Raw genomic sequence first — 26,178 nt, 5'->3', positions numbered from 1 at the left:
TCGATCAATCTGATTATTTGTTGTTTCTTAGGCTACAGACAAGGCAGGTGCACCAGAATAAAGACTATTGATGCCATGATGCTTCTTTTGCAGTATGTGAAGTTCTTTTGCAGCAGAGAAAAAGCGGTGGCGGGCAAAGAGGTGAGAACTCAAAAGGTACATACCCACTTAATTAGTTAGAGATTGTATATCTTCATCAATTCATTTCATACGTGAAATATCTGTTGACTTCCATATGTGTTCGGAATTTCTGGTTTCACGGAAAATTTAATCAACTACATGCGAAGAATTGCAAAGGACATTTTATCCTTTTGTTTGCAGGGTTGAATACATATCCTTATGTAAGCAAATTTATAAAATAAAGAAAAAATGATTCTTATTTGTTTCACCCGGCCGGTTTCTATATTGTTGTGTTCCTGGCAACAAAACTGGTGTGACCATTCTATTACGTAAGTTTGGTATGTCTGAATCTATTATATTATTAAAACAACAACCAACCAATGGTGTAGATTAGCTAAGAATATTAATTATATTATTAAAATAACAACCAACCAATGGTGTAGATTAGCTAAGAATAAGGCAAATCAATAATAATGGCCAAGATTTGCTTCCTAATGCGCTGCTTATAGCGTGTCCTTCCGTGAAAATAATTCTCAGGTTCCAGGATTAAACAAACCCTAATCAGCAGCCGCCAGTCCCGTGGCAGCCATTGCCGCCGCCCAACACAGCTCAGCTGCAAGTTCGAAGCTGTGCGCGGCCATGAGGTACCAATGCTTTAAGATGGGGTTGGTGCATTGCATCACCGATCCAATGGATATTCACAGAGATTTGTCTCTGTTGCATCACTAAGCCAACGGATATTCACTCAGATTTGTCTTATTGATCATTCACCTCAAGGATTCAATTGACGGTGCACCCATGTGCGCTGGAACCAGTCCACCAAGGTCGTGGATGGTAACGACAGCAGAAGAGCACGACAAGAACAACGGTGAGGAACAAAAGTTGTTCCCTTTTGACACACTAGGTGGTCCATGTACTCCTGGATGGCTGCGGGTAAGTTCAATTTCTTGGTTCGTTGTTTCTCAGTTTCTCAGACATATACAGATTCATACAAGACTTCTTCTCATGATGTATATCCTGCAGCCGCCACAACGATCGTCACTGGGACTCTATGAACTAGATTTGCTCCTGCGCAAGCCTACGATTGGGAAGAAGTAAAATACGAGCTGGATTTCGCTGGAATAGGGAGGAAAAGATGACGACAAACACTCACAATCGTACTTACAATGTTTGCCATTAAGAACTACGACCAGGTACCATTGATTAAAATCGTTTTATACTTTATCGTACAAGCTAGCTGCTTGCTTAATTACAAACATCCGTTTGTGAGAAATATGCATGTAGATTAATGCCATAGATTTGAGATTACATCATACCTGTGTTTAGTATACACAAGTAACGTGTGCATCATGACTCATGACTAGGGAATTTGATCCGGTCGATCACGAGCATGAACATCTACTGGACCGAGAAAAATGATTGCTGGGCAGCCTATAACCAATGTATGGGCGATCTCCAACACTTCTGTTTAATGTTTCACCCCAATTATGAATTTACTTTTAATCAGACTAATTTCAAATATGGTGGCGTCTTTTGCAGATTCTTTATCACGGCGCCAATCGTACAAAAAAGCTAGCACGTTATTCTATTGTCCCTATACTCAGCTCTGCATGCCCAAGCAAGTAGAGCACCTTTATATAGAGTTTCAGCCTCGCCGACGAGATGGAGAGTGGCGGTCTTCTGCCCTATGCTCCAGAGGAGATCGTCAGTTTGGAGAACTCGAACAGACAATGGAAGGCATCACATAATATCACTATTCACAAATGGTGCTGACTGTCAAGAGGTTTGGATTCGTAACTTTGTTGATGCATTGCAATTGTACATATTTATCTTACAGGTTCTAGGTTGGGTTGTTAAAATATTTTGTCTCGATTTAAGTCTTATGAGATGAAATTGATAAATTTCCATACAAATTACTATTGTTAATCTGCCGATTCAAATTAAACTCACACCATTGTTGCAGGAATGTAGTGGGGTCACGAACTCACGATAGATTTGAACATCAAAGAAAAGGATGGCAATATGCTTTTTTAATCTTCGAATCTTCCTTTGAACTGAAGATAAAACATTAACAAGTTGGCCATGGAAGTACTATTGTTCCCACGTGTTCATTAATTTTTGTACAAGTATATATCTTTTTAAGATTTAGGTAAATGAGCTTACCGACTTCTTTTAATCAGTGCAGTGATTTGTTTTTCTTGATTAGTGATTCTAATGGACAATTTTAACTGAATTTTGTTTTCTAAGATGTGTTTAAAGATACTGGATAAACATGTTGGTGATTTCAGTATTTCTCCGATTAATTACTTTGATATGAAGTCCACTAGCTGCATGAGTAATTCAAGGTGGAGGATGCGGCAGCGGTGGTCCATGTCACGAGCAAAGGAGGGCGATTCTATATCGGACTCAAGTTGAACTGCACACTGTTTTGATACATGGAGCAGATCCGACTACTCTAGCTATTTCGACCAGACAGTCACATTTTCATCTGAGACACTTGGAGCCTTCTTTTTTCCAGTAATAGTGACAGATTGATGGATTGCTCCAAAGAATTCATAATTGGTACCAAATCAGAGCGCAACTAAAATTTTGGTTCTACCCGTGGTATAATTAATTTTTTGTTGAAGGCCGAACCTATTTATCAACTACCTACAATTCAGCTTTTGTAGTTTCTTTTCAATGTGCAAATACATGAGTCTCTACCGAAGTTAAACATGATAGGCCAAATTTTAGTTAATTTTTTCAGATTTGTTTGGTAAGGTTCCATCAGCAAAGATGTTCGGCAGATATCAGTCTAATAATAAAGGTTATATTCCCAATTTGTATTGCTTGCATTAAATATTTTTTGTCACTTTTTTAATTCATGCATGGCATAAGAGTATCAATGAAAACTTGATGATACCGTATGTAGTTTGCATCAAGGACAACTTGATGATTCATGCAGCTTACTGTGCCTGGTTTGTACGTTGCAGTGGCCGCATTGGTATTTTCACCAGGTCGACCACGAGCATGTATATACCAAATAAATAATTAAGAGGAAAATGGTTACAAATGAAACAAAGTTTGTTGGAAAAATAATTAGGGTGAGCTAAGAAAAAAAAGGTGCATAGATGTTTTTCAAAAATTGAATAATGCCAATACAAAAATAAGGCCAGGGAAACTAACATATAATCCGTAAAAATACGAATTGGATGAAAATATTTAAGAGCAAAATGCAACGTCAACAAATTCATTATTCCAAACATATTAGTCTAAATTAGCAAATGGGGGAAATAAATAGTTTGCTCTCATTTAGACAAATGTGAGAAAAGAAATTGAAATTCAATGATAAAATTTTAAAATTAAATCAAATATTATGGAAATATTAAACGTGTATATCAATATTGAATAATAATTGCAAAAAAATTGAAAGGAAAATGTAACATCCATAAATTATCTAACGCCCAAAGATTGTCTAGACCCGCGAATTCGCGGGCCACCCAGCTAGTTTATGAGCAAGACAGATGCTTGCTCATGATTCTTTGTGTATACCTCACTCCAGCTCCTATAAATGGTTGTTGATGTAGAGGATTTCTTCTGGTTGGATTATGAGCTTGCCCTGCTCCTCCTGGCTTGCTGGTGATGCTTGATGAATTTCTGGTGATTGAGAAATAGATTGAACAGCAGTAGTTGTTCTTGTGTTCTTGTGTTCTTGTGTTCTTGTGTTCTTGTGTTCTTGGTAACTTACCCAGTGAAGCTGCTGTCGAAGAACAGCTAGTTCTGGCGGTGGAAAAGGTTTTATACCCTCTCTGCTTTGCTCTCTTTGTCGACAGCTGAGCCTGGCACACTTGGGTGACTCACTAGCTGTGTGTGTGTTGTGCTCCATGCACACAGCCTTGTGAGCAGGCTGTGTGTGTGTGTATACTGATGCTTTGCATCTGGCTTGGGACTTGGCTGTGAGCTGATCAGCTCGGCAGCTTTGGTCATATCCTCTCCTGGTTCATTATTTTTGCTAATCTGCCAAGTGGCATTGCCACTTGGCTTAATACTCTTCTTGTTTTGCTTGTGTGCAGGGATCAAGAAGTTGATCATGATGAACATGAAGATCATCAAGTCCAAGATCAGATGATATTCACATTGTAGTATTTAGGACAGAATCATACTTGTACTTTTCTTTTACCTTCATTTTCTATTTTCCCCATTTGTGTAATGTGTTGTAATAATTCATTTATTTCAATTCTGAATATTGTAATTGACAATGTATCATGTGTGATTATCAATAAAGCTCAAGTTTTCCTTAATGAGCTTTACTTAGTTGTTGTATTATTTATAATCTTGATTAATGATAATTGTTTATTAAGTTATCTCAAGTTTGAATTATGTGATATCCATTTGAGGTTTGAATTTGAAATTCAAATTCAAATTTGGTTTGAATTCAATCATACAACTTAATTTAGAATTCAATCATGCAACTTAAGGTTGTGATGCAAACTCTCCCCTCTCTTCTCAAAACCCTAGTTTAGTTGAATAAGGAACAGGTTTGTCGCACTCTCGAAACCCTAACCCCGTAAGGTGTCGAGAGAGAAACTTGTCCCCCTTCGATGCAGTTTTTGTTTAAAAGCGCGAAATTTCCCCAGAATTTGCAATGCAATGCACATCCCTTTCTAAAATCTACCCCTCGATCGTCTCTAAACCTGGAACATTACAGCTTCTTTGTTCCATTAACTTCCAGTAGCTTTGAGCAATGTCCAGAAGTGTTAAGAATGATTGTGTCACCTCTGAATATGTGAATTTTTGATTATGCACTAACCCTCTAATGAGTTTGTTTTGAGTTTGGTGTGGAGGAAGTTTTCAAGGGTCAAGAGAGGAGGATGATACAATATGATCAAGAAGAGTGAAAAGTCTAAGCTTGGGGATGCCCCCGTGGTTCATCCTCGCATATTTCAAGAAGACTCAAGCGTCTAAGCTTGGGGATGCCCAAGGCATCCCCTTCTTCATCAACTTATCAGGTTTCTTCTATTGAAACTATATTTTTATTCGGTCACATCTTATGTGCTTTACTTGGAGCGTCTGTGTGCTTTTATTTTCGTTTTGTTATCTTCATTCTCTGAATAAATTCATGCTTGTGTGGTAGAGAGACACGCTCCGCTGTTTCGTATGAACACATATGTTCTTAGCTTTATTCTTAATGTTCATTGCGAAAGTTGAACTACTTCGTTCATTGTTATATGGTTGGAAACGGAAAATGCTGCATGTGGTAATTGGTATAATGTCTTGAATAAATTGATACTTGGCAATTGTTGTGCTCATATAGATCATGTTTAAGCTCTTGCATCATGTACTTTGTACCTATTAATGAAGAACTACATAGAGCTTGTTAAAATTTGGTTTGCATGATTGGTCTCTAGAGTCTAGATATTTTCTGGTTAAGGTGTTTGAACAACAAGGAGACAATGTAAAGTCTTATAATACTTACAATATGTTCATATGTGAGTCTTGCTGCACCGTTTTGTACTTGAGTTTGCTTCAAACAACCTTGCTAGCCTAGCCTTGTATTGACAGGAATTCTTCTCGTGCATCCAAATCCTTGAGCCAAAAACTATGCCATTTGTGTCCACCATACCTACCTACTACATGGTATTTCTCTGTCATTCCAAAGTACATTACTTGAGTGCTACCTTTAAAAATTCTATTCTTTGTCTTTGCAATATATAGCTCATGGAAAAATAGCCTTAAAAACTATTGTGGTGAAGAATATGTAGCTATGTATCTTATTTCTTAATAAGTTGCTTGTTGAGCGGTAACCATGTTTCTGGGGACGCCATCAACTATTTTACCTTTGTTGAATATCATGTGAGTTGCTATGCATGTTCGTCTTGTCTGAAGTAAGGGCGATTTTCATGATCATATAGTTTGAGTATGCATATTGTTAGAGAAGAACATTGGGCCGCTAACTAAAGCCATGATTCATGGTGGAAGTTTCAGTTTGGACAATTAATCCTCAATATCTTATGAGAATATTAACTGTTGTTGAATGCTTATGCATTAAAGAGGAGTCCATTATCCGTTGTCTATGTTGTCCCGGTATGGATGTCTAAGTTGAGAATAATCAAAAGCGAGAAATCCAATGCGAACTTTCTCCTTAGACCTTTGTACAGAGCGGCATAGAGGTACCCCTTTGTGACACTTGGTTGAAACATATGCTATGCAATGATAATCCATGTTAATCCAAGCTAATTAGGACAAGGTGCGAGCACTATTGGTATACTATGCATGAGGCTTGCAACTTATAGGATATGTTATACATAACACATATGATTTATTACTACCGTTGACAAAATTGTTTCTTGTTTTCAAAATGAAAAGCTCTAGCACAAATATAGTAATCCATGCTTCCCTCTGCGAAGGGCCTATCTTTTACTTTATTGTTGAGTCAGTTCACCTATTCCTTCTATCTTAGAAGCAAACACTTGTATGAACTGTGTGCATTGATTCTTACATGTTTACTTATTGTACTTGTTATATTACTTTGTGTTGATAATTATCCATGAGATAAACATGTTGAAGTTGAAAGCAACTGCTGAAACTTATATCTTCCTTTGTGTTGCTTCAATGCCTTTACTTTGAATTTATTGCTTTATGGGTTAACTCTTATGCAAGACTTATTGATGCTTGTCTTGAAAGTACTATTCATGAAAAGTCTTTGCTATATGATTCATTTGTTTAGTCATTGTCTTTACCATTGCTTTGAATCACTTCATTCATCTCATATGCTTTGCAATAGTATGATCAAGATTATGTAAGTAGCATGTCACTTCAGAAATTATCTTTGTTATCGTTTACCTACTCGAGGGCGAGTAGGAACTAAGCTTGGGGATGATTGATACGTCTCAAACGTATCTATAATTTATGATGTTCCATGCTAGTTTTATGACAATACCTACATGTTTTGTTCACACTTTATATCGGTTTTATGCGTTTTCCGGAACTAACCTATTGACGAGATGCCGAAGTGCCAGTTCCTGTTTTCTGCTGTTTTTGGTTTCAGAAATCCTAGAAAGGAAATTTTCTCGGAATTGGACGAAATCAACGCCCATCATCTTATTTTTGCACGAAGCTTCCAGAACACCGGAGAGAGACCAGAGGGGAGCCAGGGGCCCCACACGCCAGGGCGGCGCGACCAAGGGGTGGGGCGCGCCCCCCTATTGTGTGGCCCCACCAGGGCCCCTCCGAGACTGCCCTTCCGCCTACTTAAGGACTCCGTCGCGAAAACCCTATACAGAATAAGCCACGGTACGAGAAACCTTCCAGAGCCGCCGCCATCGCGAAGCCAAGATCTGGGGGACAGGAGTGTCTGTTCCGGCACGCCGCCGGACGGGGAAGTGCCCCCGGAAGGCATCTCCATCGACACCACCGCCATCTCCATCGATGCTGCTGTCTCCTATGATGAGGAGGGAGTAGTTCTCCATCGAGGCTAAGGGCTGTACCGGTAGCTATGTGGTTCATATCTCTCTCTCCCATGTACTTCAATACAATGATCTCATGAGTTGCTTTGCATGATTGAGATCCATATGATGAGCTTTGTAATCTAGATATCATTATGCTATTCAAGTGGATTTTACTTATGTGATCTCCGGAGACTCCTTGTCCCACGTGTGTAAAGGTGACAGAGGTGTGCACCGTGTGGGTCTCTTAGGCTATATTTCACGTAATACTTATTCACCGAGTTATGATTTGAGTTGGATGTCTCTATGAAATTGTGGTGTGTTAGTACCTCCTATGAATGCTCACAGATGACAGCGTGGGGTGTTTATTAGTACTTGGGAATACATCTTTAAGGTTTGCCTACATGATGAATTAGTGTTCGTTATCTTGCCAAAGAGTAATTCAGAATCACATAGTGAAGTGCTTATTTATATCCCTTTATGATTGCAATGTTGAGAGTGTCCACTAGTGAAAGTATGATCCCTAGGCCTTGTTTCCGAATATCGAATCTCCGTTTATTTACTGTTCTACTGCATGTTTACTCGCTGCCATATTTTATTCAGATTGCTATTACCACTCATATACATCCATACTACTTGTATTTCACTATCTCTTCGCCGAACTAGTGCACCTATAAATCTGACAAGTGTATTAGGTGTGTTGGGGACACAAGAGACTTCTTGTATCGTGATTGCATGGTTGCTTGAGAGGGATATCTTTGACCTCTTCCTCCCTGAGTTCGATAAACCTTGGGTGATTCACTTAAGGGAAACTTGCTGCTGTTCTACAAACCTCTGCTCTTGGAGGCCCAACACTGTCTACAGGAAAAGAAGTGTGAGTAGACATCATCCACCACTTAAGTTCCCCATCAAATCCCTCATATCTCTTAGGCTTCTTGGTGGATTTCGATTCCCTTTAGGCCCAAGAGGTAATCTTCCCTATTCTCCCTCTTTTTGTCCAATTAATTTCGTGGATTCGGTGCTTTTCTTCACAAGCAATGAAACCCTAGATCTTGCATTTGAAAGGTTTATTCTTATGAATTAGCCAATGGTTCTTGGTTAGATGACTATGAAACATTAGGTGTTGAAATTGGTGCTTATGGTTAGGGTTATCAAAGATTTTGATGCATTTGGATTGTTCTCATTTTTTTAGATGGCAAGAATTGTGAATGTTCATCATGTGGACAAAGCGGCTTTCTTGAAAGGCAATGCCGAGTGTGTTGACCCAAAGGAGGTAGTCATGGTATTCATCACTAGTCCTACCTACGTCGTGGTTGTTGAAAGAATTAGATTCGATTTGAAGTGGTTGGAGCCAAGTGATGCATGTGAATAGATTGGAAGGTATAATGTCGGGTTCGGACATCACAGTCGGTTGAAAATAATGCCCGTTGACTCCGATTTGAATTGGAGTGCATACAAGGAGATTGTGGCGGGTTCCCAAGATAAGTCTCTTAAGGTATTTGCCACAAGCAAGTTTGTTGCTCGGTTGAGCATTGACTTGAACCGACATGCTTCCCCATGTGCTCGCGATGAGCCATCTCATACCATAGTGCCGATGTGTACGACACTCCGATGGGCCAACCTCCAATGGGCCCGATTCGTAATGACCAGTATGAAGAGGAGGAAACGGAGGGTGGTGACCACGAGGGCGATGAAGTGGAGCATGGGCTCCGTGAGAATGAAGTTGGTGACGTGGAGGCAAATTGCCTAGAGGAGGACATGGACCATGACCTCCCTTATTTGCGGTCTCATGCATCGGTCTCAGAGGGTAAAGGGCCCGGCGAAGATGTTGATGAGGATGGGTTAACGACTAAAGAAGCCGCAACTCACAAGAAGGTAGTAGGCCTCATCGCCCATCATTGTTTTGAGATCTTAGCCTCGCGAATAAGGCTATAGTTGATGGTGGCATTAGTAGAGTGCTTGAACCAAGGGCATCCGCTAAAGAGGATAGGAAATCCAAAAAGTATGGGATTAATCCCGAAGTGAAATTTCAAAGTTTGTTGGAATTTCAAATGTGGATCAAGGACTACGCGGTTAAGTACCATCGACCGTACAAGGTGGTTCTCTCGGATGCTAAGGTGCGCTACACAATCAAGTGTGAGGACAAATGATGTTCATGGGTTGTGCGTGCAAGACCATTCAGAGGAGGGCCGCAATGGAGCATTGCAACTTGCCAATCGATTCATACATGCAGTGGCAAGGATATCCGTGATACCACAGTTGCGGATGATCACCGTCAATTATCCTCCGCTTTCATTGCTTGCAGAGTTGCCAATAACATAAGGTCACTCCCTGCATATACAATTAAGGGGTGATACACTTGATAAATGAACTATTAGGTTACAAGGTGAAGTACGGGAAGGCGTGGAAGGCCACGCAAGCGACATTTAAAATTTTGTATGGTGATTAGGAAGAAGCATACAACCGCCTCCCTAGGTTGTTGGGAGCTATGACGGCAAGAAAGCCGGTATCATGGGGCACGCATACCTGGCCATGGGAAGCCCAGCCCGGTCGGCCCAACCCGAAATCCTCGAGCTTGGGCCAGCCCGAGCATGCCTCTAGGCTGAGCCTGGGCCAAAGATTTAGGCCCGATGGTTGCGCTGGGCTACGCCTGGGCTTGAGAAATGTGCCAAATAAGGAAGAGGTCACGGCTCGAGGCCCGAAGCCCGATGCGTATTTGTTGTGATGGGTCGGGATTGGGCTGAAATTCTAGGCCCGAAGGTCGGATCGGGCCAGGCCTAGGCCTGGGTTTTTTGCGTCGGGCTTTGTTAGGCCCGGCCCGAACTATGCCTTGGTATAGGGGCACAGTGCCATCCGGGGCGGACCGAACTACACAGCTTGGCGCCGCCACCAATGGAGCCAAGCTTCCTAGTTGCGGCCCCCGCAGCGGCCGCTGGCTGCCACGCCTGCCTAACATTGGCGCCGCTGACTGTGGCGTCGTACTGGCACGACGCCGTCCGCGGCGGCGTCGAGCTGTGGTGCTAGGCTCCGCCCGGTAGAGCGCCAAACAAATAGGTTAATTTGTGAAATCTTTTCCAAAACAGTTTATTTTATTTGTTGTTACCAAAAATAGGTCAGTTTTGTAAAAATGGACAACTGGACTAGTGTGGAGTGTGGACTAAATTTGTGAAAGCGCGTCCCGTGCGTGTGGAAACGAGTTTGCCAAGTGTGATTCGACTCCCTAGTTCATGACTTGGCCGTCACTACGGAATGGCTTCCGTCGTTCTGTAGCCACAATTCAGTCTCCCAGTGTGGAGTTTCCTACCGCCTCCGTGGACTCATCCCACAGGATTTGCAGGTACTGTAGGGCGGATCCCACATGTCATGGACACAGAAGTACAGCCTAGAATCCCAAACGTACCCGCACGTAGGGATGGCAATGGGTACCCATGACCCGCGTACCCGCCGGGTAAAAACCCAATAAGAGTACGGGTTTGGGATAATCTATTACCCACGGGTTTGTAAATGGGAAAATATCATACCCATCGGATAGAGCAGGTACGGGTATGGGATGGTAGAACCCATACCCACATACCCATTTACCCATCTAAATTTAACTAGTGGGTCATTTAAATATTCTAAACTACTTAATTTCCCCCCTAAGGGCTCGTTTGGACGTAGGGGCCCGAATCCCAGGGATGGCTCGCCCCGAGCGAATTTTCCTCAACCCGAGGGAAACCCCGGGTTCCCCTCCAGATTTGGTAAATCTAAGTTTGCCATTTGGACAACGAACGTACGGGAACGGACGGAAACAACCGGGAACTGATCAAAATTCGAAAATAAAGCCAAAATTCAACGTTTCTTCATACTCCCTCCGTCACGCAAAAGATGTCGAAGCCCTCCCTCCCCCAGTTCATTTACATTTTTGCAAAACACCCCCTAATAAACTCTGATTAGTTCAGATCTGGGCTTCAAATCAAATTGCAAAAACACATTCTTCTCGCCGTCGCTCGTCTGCTCCATCACCGGCCTGCTTCCATCGCGCTGACGCGCAGGCCAGCATACAGCGGATGCACACGAGCTCCCGGACTCCATCGTCGATAACGCGAACGAGCGGAACGAGCTCGCGGACGCCAGCATCGTGTAGGCGGAGGAGGTCGCCGACGCAGGACGGGGCGGGTCGACCTGGCGGCCGGTGGCCTGCTAGCCACACTCCCTCCTACGGCCGCGCTGCTCCCATCGTCGTTCTCCCCCGACTGTGCAGATCCCTCGCTGTCTGCCTCCGACAAACGATTTCATTGACGAATTTGGGCCCTGACTCGCTGCCGCGGCAAGAAGAAGCTGAGCCCTCCCTCGCTGTTTGCCACCGAGGAACAAATTCATCAACGAATTTTGGCCCTCCCTCGACGCCGCGGCCAGAGGAATTGTGCCCTGACTCGCCGCCGCAGCCAGAAGAAACTGAGCCCTTCGTCGCCGTCGCGGCCAGGGGTCTCGCTGGCAGCTCCAACTCGTCAATCTAGATTCTCCCGTGACCAAAAACCGGCGGCCACGCCACCCAAGTGTCGTCCATGATCACGAGTGCTTCTTCTCTCTGAAGAATAAGAAGGCACAAGAATTTTATCAGCATTTGTGTTCACCATTTTATCAGAATTGCATCAAAAGAGAGATACAGTCGACTATGAATTGGATATGTGATGATGTGAATTGGATATGTGCTGATTTTGTGTTCTTATGAGCCTATTTGGCCTTCTTCTCCCTGTTCTGTTCCATCAAGGAACACCACAATATTATGTAAATTAACATGCACACTGATCAGTTTTCTAGTCGCACCAGGTTAGTGCATTGATCATATACGTCGTAAATAAATCATATTCTAAGATACAAACTATTCGACCGACGCGGGTAGCATGGCTGTTAGCCTCCTGCTAACTGACGTGCGACAACAGACTGAATTTTGCAACTAAAGGGACGGGAGCAATGCACAGTTCAGAGCGGATACCTCTCGTGTGCGCAGCTTCGCTTCGATCGACGACTTCTTGGTGTTCTCGCACGAAAGGATGGACGACATCTTCTGCTCAGCCCTGAAGTGCAACATTTTACCTCGGTCAGTTTCTGAACTTGCAGCTGTTTTGATTGTTGCTGCTGGTGCCGGAGTCACATCTGCACCAAAACAGATTCAGTTAGAACTAAAGTAAGGTGGCCCGACGATTTTAAAATGTTTAACCAAACTCCTGAGTAAAATACTTTTTCTCTGGCATCAATTAACCATGTTGGAGTATGTTTCTAGGCTAACTGATGTGGCACTCAACAATGTCAGTCTAGTTGCATATTGCCTCTGGTGAAGTGTGTTTAAGATTGTCGTTAAGACTTACAGCTAGAGTACAAAACCAAAAATGAGATACTTCATGGAGTAAATCATTGTTGTCCAAGTGTTGTCCAGCTCCAAGACCTTGTGGACTTCAGGATTCATCGCCTGCAACGAAAACAATATGTGATGCTGAGCTCAAAGAACAGAGCAAGAGGACGGGTAGATCTGAACAAACAAGAAGACAGCAATCTCTGAAAATGAATCACCAAGTCCTATCTTTCGAGCAGCAACCTAGCATTCCTAATCTGAAGCAAAAACTCAGTGAGGGGATGAATAAGATAAGAAAAGCAAAACGAGAACAGAGAATCAATGAACACATGTTCTTGGGAAATACAAGACGTACAGAAATACAAGAGCTACAGAGCTACAAGAGCTACATAGTAAACTGCTTTTTTATATGAGTCAAAACACGAGGACCAAGATCATATGCAGTAAGATATATAAGTATTGAACTGATTTGTGCTTGGAAATAACTGCAGCAGCACTACAGTTTGTTAAATGGCACAAACAAAACTTTATTCTTCTGGATCATGACAAGCTTACAAATTTGATCCTACTGCTTGGGTATACCATATACGGTTCAAGCCAGACCTTTGTACCCAAATTATTAGAACATATTACCATAGTTCTATCTGAACTCTTACGACATGTATGAAATACATTAGAACTTCCTGTTATCAACTCCAATCCAAACTAAAGCCAAAAGGTGCAATTATAGGCTAAACAGTCAACTATGACTGCAAGTCTAGAAGTAATGAGTAGGCAGCGCATCCAAACATTAGTAGAAACCGCGATCTGATATACCTCACAACAGATCCTCGCTCGTTTCTTGCTCCTCGTTGTACCAAGAATCTGGATCTGGACCAACAAAGATTATGAATACAGATCGGAGAAGAAAATGAAAAGGGAATAAGCAAAAAAGGAAGAAGGAAGAATAGGTGAACGCGATTACAGTACTCACCGGACCACCGTCGTTGCTGCCGGAGAGGAGAAGATCTTGAAGGCGGACCTGGGGTACGATGGTGGCGGAGTACAGCTCCAGATCTTCGAGGCACTCCGGCGGGGAGGGGAGGGGCTTCGAGGCGATGTGTGGAGGGGCTTGGGTCTAGTTGCCGGAGTGGGGAGGGGTGGGGGTTCGGTTGCCGGAGGTGGGGAGGGGAGGAGGTCCGGTCGTCGTCGCCCTCCGAGTCGCCGCCCGACGCGAGTCGCCTCGCGGAATCTCTTCCTCGCCTCACGACTGGTGGAACGGGCTCCCCGGGTTGGACGCGGAATGGACGCGGAATCGCGGGCTTGCGAGCGTCCAAACGGCTAGGTGGGCTCACCCGGGGCAATTCGGCCCGGGGTTTGTTCGCCCCGGGAAAAGTAGGGGAAGCCCCCGGGAACGGGTGTAACCAAACAAGCCCTAATCGCGCCATCACGTTGCTAGGCTTAACCTCACGCTTTTCGATCTCACAATCTCTGGTAGGTTAGTGAGGATTAGACCCCTATTTAGGATCGGTTCACCTTCTATCATATTTTTTAATCAATTTGATGTGTTGTAAGCACGGGTATTTTTTACCCGCGGGTACCCATTTACCCTATTGGGTAACGGGTATGGGAAAAACTTGTACCCATTATGGGTATGGGTACGGGTGACGGGTAAGATTTAAGGCAACGGGTACGGGTATGGGATGGCTCTACCCGTACCCATACCCTGTGGGTGCCATCCCTACCCGCACGCACGGCACGGTGGGACGTGACGAACCCACGACGCTGCCTCCTCTGCCCCACAGAAAAGCGCAAAATGCGGAAAACACTACTGGCACAGGTCCCCACCACGAGGAAATTCTCCAAGCGCAACCCTTTCACACCGACAGGTGGGTCCACACGACTTTGGGCCCGCAAGTCATTGTCGAATATCACCCGGTTTAAAGTGCAACCCATAATAAATAAAGCAACTTCCGGGCACACGCCTTCCGTGATCCTATTCGCAAACAAAAAAACAAAAACAATCCGACGACTCCACGAAATTTTCTTTCTTAATCCAGAAGGCAAAGCAGCACGCACAAAATAAATCAAAAGTCGCCCGAACCCAAACCAACCAAAAATCCCCCGTTCGTTCGTTCATCCATCTTCTCGTCTCCCCCCGTCGCTTCTCGCCTCGCCGCCGCCCCAATCTCCAACCCTCGGACCGCCGCCGCTAGGGTTTCCGGCCCCGCTCGCTCGCCCCATGGGGTCTAAGAAAGCGTCGCCCCCGCCGCCTGCCTCCGCCGGCGCCGCGTCCGCCTCCGCGTCGACGTCCGCCGCGGGGGCCTCGGCGGGGAATGCGCCGGCGGCCGTGGGGCCGGTCCCGAAGCCGCCGGAGCTGGCGCCGTTCCTCACCAAGGTCTACGACATGGTCTCCGACCCGGCCACCGACAGCGTCATCTCCTGGACCAAGGCCGGCAGCAGCTTCGTCGTCTGGGACGCGCACGCCTTCGAGCGCGACCACCTCGGGCGACACTTCAAGCACGGCAACTTCAGCAGCTTCATCCGACAGCTAAACACATATGTGAGATCCCCCTCCCTTTCCCCCTTGACTTCCTCGTCTGTTTCTCTGATGCGCGGATTCCCGGTGATTTTGGGTGGAATTGCTGCTATTGCGGAGTAGGGCTTTATTATTATGAATTCACAATGTATTACCGCGGCTAGGCACGAAATTTGGTCTACCTACGATTGCCTGTTTGGAGTAGATTTCGATGTAACTCGGTGGACACTTTTGTTTGAAATTCGTATAGTCTGATCATTATTTTCTCTTGATTCCAGTTCGTTTCAGGCTGTTGCTTTCTTTCAATCTTGCTGCTTCGTGTGTTGACAACGTGTAGCTTGATTTTTCGATTTTGGGGTAAAATGGGGTCTGTGGTTTCACGAAATCATCATGTGCGTCTTGATTTAGTTTTCAAGCCTTTCATGATATTAGTTTGCTCATGTGATGCCTTACTGCTCCGTAAGAATGCCACTGCACACGACACACTCCATTCCAGATTAAAGCATCTGTACCCAATCAGTGCACACTGTCAGTAGCAATCGTTGTGCTTTATGTGCAACACACAAAACAATTGTGCTGTGGTAAATATTATTCTGTGACTTGATCATATCCGGAAGAATGCTCTCCACAGACACATTCTGTTCCAGATCAAAGCATTCGTATCACATCAGTGCATGCTTTCCTAGTCAGTAGTCAAATTTGTGCTTTATGTGCAATATGTTGTGCGTGTAAAAAATAGAATTATGTGGATATGATCAACATAACCATTGCTTGTAGCGGTCCTGCTCAACTTACCTGCCTCTAGTTCTGTTTGCAGGGAAATGCGTGTTGCTGGACCTCCTTATTATTTATTGAACTTCCTAGTTAGAGAATGAACCTGCTTCTCCTAGTGTACTTGCTTCATGCTTAACTGAAAGAACAGCATGATTGTTGTGTTGTAATGTTTGCTTTGCATTGACCGAAATATCCTGACTCACACCTAATCTTCTGTGTCGTCTCCTTATGAGAATTTCATTTATATGTGCATTGGAGCATGTTGTACCCTACCCAAAGGTACTTGATGAACGATGGCATGCTTTTGATAAATGTCCATCAGTGTTCAATAGATAGGGCCAGATTCTTGCAGTCAGTGATGCCATAGCGGGCAGCTCTTCCTTCCATTTTATACTGCTTCTTTCATGTCCATTCTCTGATCAACAGAACGAACAGTTTTTTTGCTCACTTGGTTGTGTACCTTCTCTTATTTTATTTTGTTGTGACCACATGATTGCACCTCGTTGCTCCATATGTTTTTGATAAAACTTCCTCATGACGCATGGCTCAAACAGTGCAATTAAATCAGTACTAAAGGTAGAAGCATAGCATGATTGTTATTTACTATCCAGAAAGCCCCTGCATAAATTTTGCTATTGTTTATTTGGAATGCTCCATTGCTTGTTCTGTGTTCAGTATTAAGCATTCTAAGATCCTTATTTGGTGAACTTATCCATGATTCTTTTTCTTAACTAGGGATTTCGTAAAGTTGACCCTGATAGATGGGAGTGGGCCAATGAAGGCTTTCTTAGGGGCCAAAAGCATCTTCTGAAAACCATCAAGAGAAAGAAGAGACATAATGAAGCTGGTGGTGAGTTGGAGAAGAAGGCACCTGCCAGAACTGCACCTGCACCTGGTACTGAAAATATTGAAATCGGAAAATACGGCGGCCTGGTAAAGGAGGTTGAAACCCTTAAGAGGGATAAAGCTCTTCTCATGCAGCAGCTTGTAGATCTCAGGCACTACCAGCAAGGCTCAAACCTTGAAGTACAGAATTTGATTCAACGCCTTCAAGTAATGGAACAGAATCAGCAGCAGATGATGGCACTTCTAGCAATTGTTGTCCAGAACCCTAGTTTTCTCAACCAGCTTGTGCTGCAGCAGCAGCAGCAACAGCAACAGCAGCGCAGGAACAACTGGTGGAATGCTGATGGAAGCAAGAAAAGGAGGTTCCCTGCTCTAGTGCAGGGTCCACTAACTGATCAGGGGACTTCTGGTGGAGGGGCTGAAATTATTCAGTATCGGCCTCATGTCCCTGGAACTTCTAGCCAAGTAATAGCAGATGAAACATTTTGTTCCGACACCGCACAGCCAATCTCAAGTCCTGCACTTGACATGCCCATGGAGATGGACACTCAAACGACCTCAGACAACCTCAACACACTTGATTCATCTTGGGACTTCCTTCCTGACACGTCTGCTCTACCGGACTTGGACATGGATCTTTGTTTTGACGAGAACGGGCAACTTATACTTGAACCACCATTGGAGGACACTATTCAAGGTTTAAGTGTTCAAGATTATGATTTTCCAGAGTCAGAGCAGGACACTCAGATGGAAGCACTGCAAAACTACAGAAATCCTCAACATGGTATGCCTTAGTTGTTGTATGTCTTATGTTGTTCTTTTTCTGCAAAACAGGCAGACTGTGTTGTACCCCCTCTACGCCAAAATATAGTGCCTATAATATATTTTTTGAAGTCAAAGCATGTAAACTTTGACCAAGTTTGTACAAAAAATCATCGACCATTAGAATCTCAAATCAATACCATTTACTGTAAAGTACATTTTAACATGGTACGCATTAGCCATTGTAGATGTAGATAATTTTCTCAATAAACTTAGTCAAAGTTAGTGAAGTTTGACTTTCGCGGAAACCAATGAGCACTATATTATGGCAAGGAGAAGAGGGAGTATGTAGCTGCCAATGTTGTATGTGCAATGACACACTATGCACATCATGTGCACACAGAACTTTGTTAGGATTTCCTTCCTTTAATCACAGCGAAATAGATTTTGTTTTTTGTTCAGTATGCTATCATTATGCTACTATTTCATTGGTTCCCTGCAAATTCCACTCATTTTCTTATTTCAGCTGATGTCATAATTGAAGTATAATTGGTTGTCTAGTAACACATTGGGCAGCAACATTAGGTTTCGCAGGGTCAATAAAAAAGAGTCTAGAATTCTTTTTGTTCAGTGTAAAGTTACAATGTAGTATTCAATAAAAAAGAGTGTGTACTTACATGATCCCGTCACAATAGTATTAGGTTGCTGCCCTTTCTTATTTTGAGTCGGTACTTAGCTGGATTTCTTATTCTAGTTGACCAGGCCAAAAAGAAAATCTAGTTGACCTTCACTTACTCTTAACCTTGTTTTGCTAGAACTGCCTGTGAAGAGAAACTGGCAGCAGCTGCTGTTAGGTGTTTATCTGCTTAGTTGATCTGAAGCTTATTTTGCTTTAGCAGGAGGCAGGGCCTAATATATCTGCTTAGTTGATCTGAAGCTTATTTTGCTTTTGCTGGAGGCAGGGCCTAGTTCAATGCTGACTAATTTCACAAAAATGAGCTGAAAGTAGTCATTTGGTTCTAGAGCTTGACTATTGTTCTACATTTATTTATTTCGATGAAGTAGTCATTTGTTCTACATACTGATTCTGTTCCCTATTGTTCAGATTCCAGGTGATCAAAGCACCACAGAGGAATGGTCAATTGGTGATGTTGAGTTGAACCAGGTGGGTGCCATTGCACCCTGAAAACTGTGGTCATGCTCAGAGTCAGTGTAGTTTAGCAATACTCAAAAGACTTAACTCTTATTGACCATACATGATTCTTTTGTTGTTACTTCGGGCATAGGATTGGGATTTTGTGCTCCCCTACTCTCCTTGTCATTACATAGAATACCTGCCAGCATGGAATTCACTTGGCGTATATACTGCTGTGTTTGTTTTGTAAATGTCAAGCTGTTCTGAACATCATTGCGAGTTTGTGACTCCCCTCTGCACCCTCGTCGTTTTGTACTCCCCTGTATAAGTACAGCTTACGGGGGTAAGGGCCTAAGGTTAGCCATAGTGCTAGTATCACAAGGAGTATCATGTATGTCACCTTGGCCAGCGCTATAATGAATGAGGAGAGATATGCTAGTGGTATCATAATATGATACTGTATCATAGCACGTGAATCTAGAAAATTTAATATCAAATGTATCCTATACACACAATTGCATTAAGATTCTACAAATAATTAAATATCATAAGATTATGATACTACTAGATGATACTATCCACTATAGGGGTAGTACCATAGATTTGTATTATATAAATGATACCACTATATGATACTTTCACTATGGCCAGTCTAAGGGGACGTTATCATCAAAAACCAAAACCATGCATGGAGCATCGGAGCTGTTACATGCTGACAGAATTTGAGGTCATTGTCAACGTAACAAGCGCGTTTTCTTGAGGATTTGTGTCACTGTTTGGAAAGGAGTGGAGATTTGGTGTACATGGGCGTCTGTTTTTTAAAAAATATATAAAAATCATATTTTTGAGTTCTAAAAAATTCTGAAAACATATATATATAGTGTTTAAATGTCATTTAATAGTTTAATTGTCATTTAATAAATGATGTATATTTTGGGGTTACATAAAAAAGACAAAGTACGGATCTAGGTACTTTTTCGGCCCAAATTTCTTGGTGCTGCGTCAATTAATTTGTGCTGGAGGAAGAACAATATTTGCAAATCTCCAAAATATAATATCTTGTAAATAGAAGTTCCAATTTTTTTTAATAGTACAAGAATTTGGTAGAACTACCTTCCTTTACAAATGCTTTATATAAGATGACATGAGCAGAGAATACATCAGAGCGCATCTGGTGTAGTGGTATCATAGTACCCTCCCACGGTACTGACCAGGGTTCGATTCCCTGGATGCGCACATTTTTTACGTCGTTTCCCCATATATGATGCTCTCGTTTTTCTCATTCGGTGAGCCGTGGAAAGTAATTCTATAGGACAAACAAATTTGTAAATCAGGTCCCTAAATTATTTTCCGCTCCGAGCTGTATCCATTTGCTGCTCTCGCAAGTTGTCATCTAAAAGACGATCATATCTTTTCAAAGCTAGTGTTTGTAGTCGTCGCTAGGTGGTCCGAGTACCAATTTGTAATTTTTTTTACTTTTTGGGTTATTTATACTACTGTTGATGATTATTAATAGATCGGTGGATTTCTCGCAAAAAAAAAACTATACTTCATCAGTGTCAGCCAAAACATTTTCTTTTTAAACTAAGGCGGAAGAATACATCAGAGCGCATCTGGTGTAGTGGTATCATAGTACCCTCCCACGGTACTGACCAGGGTTCGATTCCCTGGATGCGCACATTTTTTACGTCGTTTCCCCATATATGATGCTCTCGTTTTTCTCATTCGGTGAGCCGTGGAAAGTAATTCTATAGGACAAACAAATTTGTAAATCAGGTCCCTAAATTATTTTCCGCTCCGAGCTGTATCCATTTGCTGCTCTCGCAAGTTGTCATCTAAAAGACGATCATATCTTTTCAAAGCTAGTGTTTGTAGTCGTCGCTAGGTGGTCCGAGTACCAATTTGTAAATTTTTTTTACTTTTTGGGTTATTTATACTACTGTTGATGATTATTAATAGATCGGTGGATTTCTCGCAAAAAAAAACTATACTTCATCAGTGTCAGCCAAAACATTTTCTTTTTAAACTAAGGCGGAAGAGTACTTTGATTCATGAAATGAGAAGCGGCCCGAGCACATTAGGAACAAACAGAAGCCAAGCCCATTTGTTTCCTAAGATTTTTAAAGATAACGGAGGGGTAAATACCCCTCTACAACCCGTCCTTACCATCCTTTTTTTTTAGAAACAAGGGCACACTATATTCAAGCTTCAAACAGCGAAATATCGTTCATTACATGACGTAAAATTATGGGAGGTGGATCACCATCCCAGGAGAAAATACTATTGAAGAGGAGGACCTATCGGAGGCCTGGACTCGTGATCTGGCCGGATTGTTGAGTTCCGGAAGGCTCCGCCGATGAATGTAACAGTGCTTTTGCCTGGAGTTTGTTGGATCGGAGGTATTCGGTCGTGCGCACCCATATTTTTATTCCGACCGATTGGTTCTGGAGGGAGCGGCGCGGAGCTCTTTTTCTTTGATTGACATCAAGTGACTATGGATCCATGATGAAAGTCGGAAGAAGAGAATTTCATGAAGGCCAGAGGGGAGGACTAGCTAAGGGAGGTTCAAGTCTTTGCGATGTTGAGAGACTTGCTTGGTGTTTCGGGCTTCACAGCAGCGGTATGAAAGTGGGGACGACAACACAGGTGAAGTGCAGAGTACTACCTTTCAGGGTGAAAACCCAAGGTCCGGCCTTAATTGGTTGTGCCTAGCAATGTCCTTGGTGGAGGCATTTGTTTTGAGAGCGGGGACTAGTCCGTAATTCAGGTGTTGTCTTGGCGGTGGATGTATTGCTTGTTGTTAGGCCCGAGATACTGTAGCGGGACTTTTATTTCTTAGTTTTCTTTTCTTGTTTTTGGCTGTGTGCATCCGTAGTGCCATTAGGGTGGTGCGTTGTTGCAGAGGCTGGGTGTAATTGGTATCTTCTTGATATTAATATATTCCCTTTATCGAAAAAAAGGAGAAAATACTATCAGAATCATAGCTTAACCTAGCTAAATTGTGTACCACCTTGTTTGAGTCACGAGAACATAATTGAAAAGAGACAGCTCCAATCCTATGAGACAGCTCAAAGCAGTCCATTAGTATAGCCGTATAAGGACCCCAAACATCTGAAATGCTATTGCAGGCGTTGATCACATGAGCACAACCAGACCCAACAATAACCGAAGGGATACCGATGCTATCAGCTACCTGTAAACCAAGCCGAATTGCTTCTCCTTCCGCTGTGGCTGCATCCAAAAGATTAATTCTAGGCTTCGCACTTCCTGCAATTGCCTTGCCTCTACCATTCCTTACTACACCTGCAATCGCCCCTTGGCCATTAGGAATGAAACATGCATCAGTATTAACCTTGTACTGCTTCAGAGGCGGTTTACACCAGGGTTCTTCATTTGGAGTCTTCTTTTGTTCTGTTGAACCATAATTCAGTGTTAAAGCATGAATGGAGAAGGATGATCTTGCCACAGGAGCCACTGATTCACCCTTCACTGCTTCCCTCCTTTGCCACCAGATGGCCGCCACCGTAATAGTTTCCTGAAGTCCGAGCTATCCAAGCACATGTGACTTCTTTCTTGGGCTTCGCAGTAATTCCTCAAACACCATAGACCCTGACCTATGAAGCAAGAAGGCCTTATCAATGACTTCATCAAGGCCAAGGCTTTTCCAGATTTTCTTTGCTCGATTGCAAGTGAACATCAGATAACGTATATCTTCAACTCCTTGTTTACAAATCGGACACTGAGAGCATACTTTGATGTGTCGATTAGCTAAAATTACCATGCCAGGGATCAGACCATGCAAAGCCTTGCACCCAATTTTTTTTGATCTTAGCATCCTATTAGCGTCTAGGATCATGTTTTCTAAGATTTTACACGACAAATGCGGGGAGAACCCTTCGATAATATGTCCTTACCTTCCTGATAGTGTCTAGGTTCATGATTCCTACGATTTTAAACGACAAAAGGATGGGAGAAACACTTCGATAACACGTCCTTACCATCCTAGTAACGTATAGGTTCATGATTCTTAATATTTTAGAATAGAAACATGTACATACAATAAAGAATATAAAAAGACAAAGAAAAACATAGGAATCCCAATAAATAGATGAAATTCAGTTTAAAATATGAAAAGTATAATTATGAAAAAAAGTTTCAGAAGTAATATTAGTTTACGATTATGTCACTAAATTCACATGTCTCATGTTTTCATGCATAAACATTAAACTGGATTGTAAGACAATTACGATTTTTTGAACAAAGTTTAGTGTGTCTCCCGCTCAAAAATGGAACCTTCCCTCCATTGGCAGTGTTCCGCGGTGATTAAGAATTCACCTCTTTGATCTTGACTATGGTGGTCATACGCATCGTAGATATATTGTGAAAAATAAAAAAATGGCAGGCATCCCGTCCAAAACAACTTCGCGCGAGAGAGCGTAAGAAGACTGTGTTTTAATGTGAGGGTAACATTTTACTTTTGGGGTCATTTCATTCCCGAATAAGAAGATAGCTTGTGGAAATACGGCGGTGCGATATAGTTTCTTAAGCAGACATTGCATTTTTTGTGTGGAGGCATAAATTCTTAGAATGCAAATTAATATTCTGTATCTAGATAAATAACTATTCAGTGCTTCAAAAAAAGTTAGAAACACTAGAAATCTTTCTAGCAAATTGCGAGCAAAAAAGGCGTGCAAATTTACACACATATGTACACAAAGAATTATGTTTTGAACTTTTGAAAGATTTTATTTGCTATTTAATGTTTTCTCATATTTAATGTGATTTCTTGGATGCAACTTTATACTACTTGTGATTGGTCTGTTGCTTAGCTGGGCCTTAACGGCTAGGAATTCAAATTGGTAGTGAGTGCCGATTTGACCACGCAAAACTTAGGGTAGGTCTAGAAAAGCCTTATGGTGATTGTAAATACATTCATTTTAGTGGCAAGTAATATAGATCGAAGGGAGTATGGTTTTTTCAGAATATGAACATTTTCAAATGTGAACTTTTTTTCAAAAATGCGAACATTTTTTAAATTTAATGTTTTCAAATTTTAATATTTTTTAAAATTTTAAAATTCCTAACTTGAAAATTCTTCGAGATTGAACATTATAAAAAAATTGATTTTATTAAAAAATTGATTTTTTTAAAATGTACATATTTTTCAAAATATAAACATTTCAAGTTTATACAATTTTTAAAATTTGCACATTTTGAAATTTTAATATTTTTTAAAAAATTCACATTTCTAAAATGTTAAAAAAGTAAAAAAACATAATCATGAATCATGAATAGGAAAGAAAAAAACAAGAAGAAGAAAGAAAAAAAGAAACGGAATACTCCGTCCGTTCTAAAAAAGCTTCTCAACTTTGTTTAGATACGAATGTATATAGACACATTTTAGTTATACATACATCCGAATCTGTAAAAAGTTGAGAACTATTTTTTTTTAGAACGGAGAGAATACGAATTGAAAAAACCCAGGTGCGGGGCGCTGACTTGGCGGGCCCATACCGTGCGGGGGTGTGTGGCGTGTCGCGTGTGGTACGCGCCGATCTGGTTGGTGTATAGAAACCACCTAGATTCATGTCCAAGCCCGGCACAACATCCAAGTTCTTATAGGGCCAGGATTGTTGGACCGGGCCGGGCTACGGATTGCCTTGGGACATGTGGACTATGCCATGCCCCTAATGACTCTTGGAGGCACTCACTTTTAGAGTGCAATATGGCCAGCAGTACATGGGCATTTATCGATGAGGATCTAGTAGAGCACCCTCTGGCAAACAACTGTGGTAGTGCAAAGGAATGGTTGTTCTTCTCCATTGAAACGGTTGTTTCATGAGTATTTTGTGAAGGCAGCCGTGACACTTTGGGCGATCTGGACAGCAAGGCGTAAAGCTATACATGAGCTGATCTTCCAGAGCCCTCTATCTATCTATGTATTCATCAACTCTTTCCCGGTTGATCTCAGAGTTGCAAATGATGTCCAAAGAGCACGTACCACGGCAAGTCGTCAGACGCGACAGTCGACAGCCTGGCTGCCGCCACCTCCTGGTATGTGCAAAGTCAGTGTCGATGCCGCTCTGTCAAAAACAGCTATTGGAGGTGCGGTAGGAGCTATTTGCAAATGTGAGAATGGTGTCTTCATGGGGAGCATCGGCGAGGGTTATCGATGGTATCAATGACCCTGCGACGTTGGAGGCTTTTGCATGTTCTGAGGGGCTAGCTCGGATCTTAATATTGCAAATATCCAAGTGACTACAGATTGCCTAGTTGTCTCGTGAGAAATCAATGATGGCAACTTAGCTTCATATGGTTCTATATTGAAAGAGATTGCAGAGCGACGCAGGCATTTTAACAACTCCAGGGTGGTGCATGAACGAAGATCCTTCAACACAGAAGCTCATAATTTCGCTAGATGTTCAGTAGCTTTACAAACCGGCCGTCATCTGTGGCTTGGTTTTTCTCCTGATCCTGTCTTTGTACCCATAAACATTATTACTTGAATAAAGATGGATCTTACGCTAAAAAAAAAAACCTAGGGTAGAAGAGAGACGTCACGCGTGACGAGAAGAATGCGGTAAGTAAGATGTGTGGTCAGCCAACCCCGGCTAGATTGCAGCAATCAGATTTCAGTCTGCTCGCTTCGCACTCCTTGGACTGACTATTCGTTCGCAAAACTCGAGAATAATTGGATAGCGAATTGACGGACCAACCTTCGCCTGGTCTGCTTTGTGCGTGGCTTCCCGTTCCCTAGACCACCTGTGACAGCACGGCTGACATCACCGGTCTCGCGGCGCGACTTCCTTCTGGAACGCCGGTTGCTCCATGGCCCGACGGTGCATTGACAAACCCGGACAACGCGGCAAATCCTCCAGCTGGCGCACCGCTGCACACGTACGAAGCCTGCGAACCATCTCCGATCATTCCGTTGGCCAGCCAGACGCCACGCCACACGATCGTCTGCGATAACAATCCTGCACGTCGATGCCACCGATCTCTCTGTCTGTCTGTAGTACTGCTCCGGTAGAATATCAAGTTGACAAAACGGCGACTACCCTGGCGTCTGGTTCACAGGAGAGATTCTGCAGCTTGGATACGAACGCGGACATGCTGCTGCTCGTTTCGCGGTCGCGTCGGAGTCGAGAACAACAGCGAAGGGTCGTGTGCTCTGCTACTTCAGAAGCTGCAAAGGGTAGCAGAGCGTCTGGACCTCGTTGGTAATCAACCCGACGTAATAAACTTCTGCAACATAATTTTGGCC

The 26,178-nt window shown here is 42.7% G+C and overlaps 1 protein-coding gene, 1 long non-coding RNA gene and 2 other non-coding genes across 4 annotated transcripts; 3 read left to right on the top strand and 1 right to left on the bottom strand.

Moving 5' to 3' along the window:
* Nucleotides 1-11,363: 11,363 nt before the first annotated feature.
* On the bottom strand, nt 11,364-14,108 carry LOC124696792. The gene is made up of 5 exons (XR_007000733.1): nt 13,853-14,108; nt 13,696-13,749; nt 12,896-12,996; nt 12,523-12,683; nt 11,364-12,114 (listed from the first exon to the last, which is right to left on the bottom strand). It is a non-coding gene; the product is annotated as an uncharacterized LOC124696792 (long non-coding RNA).
* Nucleotides 14,109-15,100: 992 nt separating this feature from the next.
* Nucleotides 15,101-19,187, top strand: LOC124695027 (heat stress transcription factor A-9-like). Its single transcript, XM_047227928.1, has 3 exons — nt 15,101-15,421; nt 16,907-17,801; nt 18,885-19,187. Exons 1-3 carry the CDS (start codon nt 15,101-15,103, stop codon nt 18,893-18,895), a joined length of 1,227 nt encoding a protein of 408 aa, XP_047083884.1. The 3' UTR covers nt 18,896-19,187.
* Nucleotides 19,188-20,079: 892 nt separating this feature from the next.
* TRNAG-CCC lies at nt 20,080-20,150 on the top strand. The gene has a single exon. It is a non-coding gene; the product is annotated as a tRNA-Gly (tRNA).
* A 371-nt stretch (nt 20,151-20,521) lies between these two features.
* On the top strand, nt 20,522-20,592 carry TRNAG-CCC. Its single transcript has one exon. It is a non-coding gene; the product is annotated as a tRNA-Gly (tRNA).
* Nucleotides 20,593-26,178: the final 5,586 nt, after the last annotated feature.

This window comes from Lolium rigidum, chromosome 3 (genome assembly GCF_022539505.1).
Source record: "Lolium rigidum isolate FL_2022 chromosome 3, APGP_CSIRO_Lrig_0.1, whole genome shotgun sequence".
Classification (NCBI taxonomy): domain Eukaryota; kingdom Viridiplantae; phylum Streptophyta; class Magnoliopsida; order Poales; family Poaceae; genus Lolium; species Lolium rigidum.
The sequence above is the reverse complement of the archived record's forward strand: the minus strand, read 5'-3'. Positions and strand labels throughout refer to the sequence as shown.

Coding starts and splice junctions, on each gene's coding strand:
- LOC124695027 (XM_047227928.1), top strand. CDS start 15,101: ATGGGGTCTAAGAAAGCGTCGCCCCCGCCGCCTGCCTCCGCCGGCGCC. Junction 15,422..16,906: donor TCCGACAGCTAAACACATAT/GTGAGATCCCCC, acceptor TTTCTTAACTAG/GGATTTCGTAAAGTTGACCC.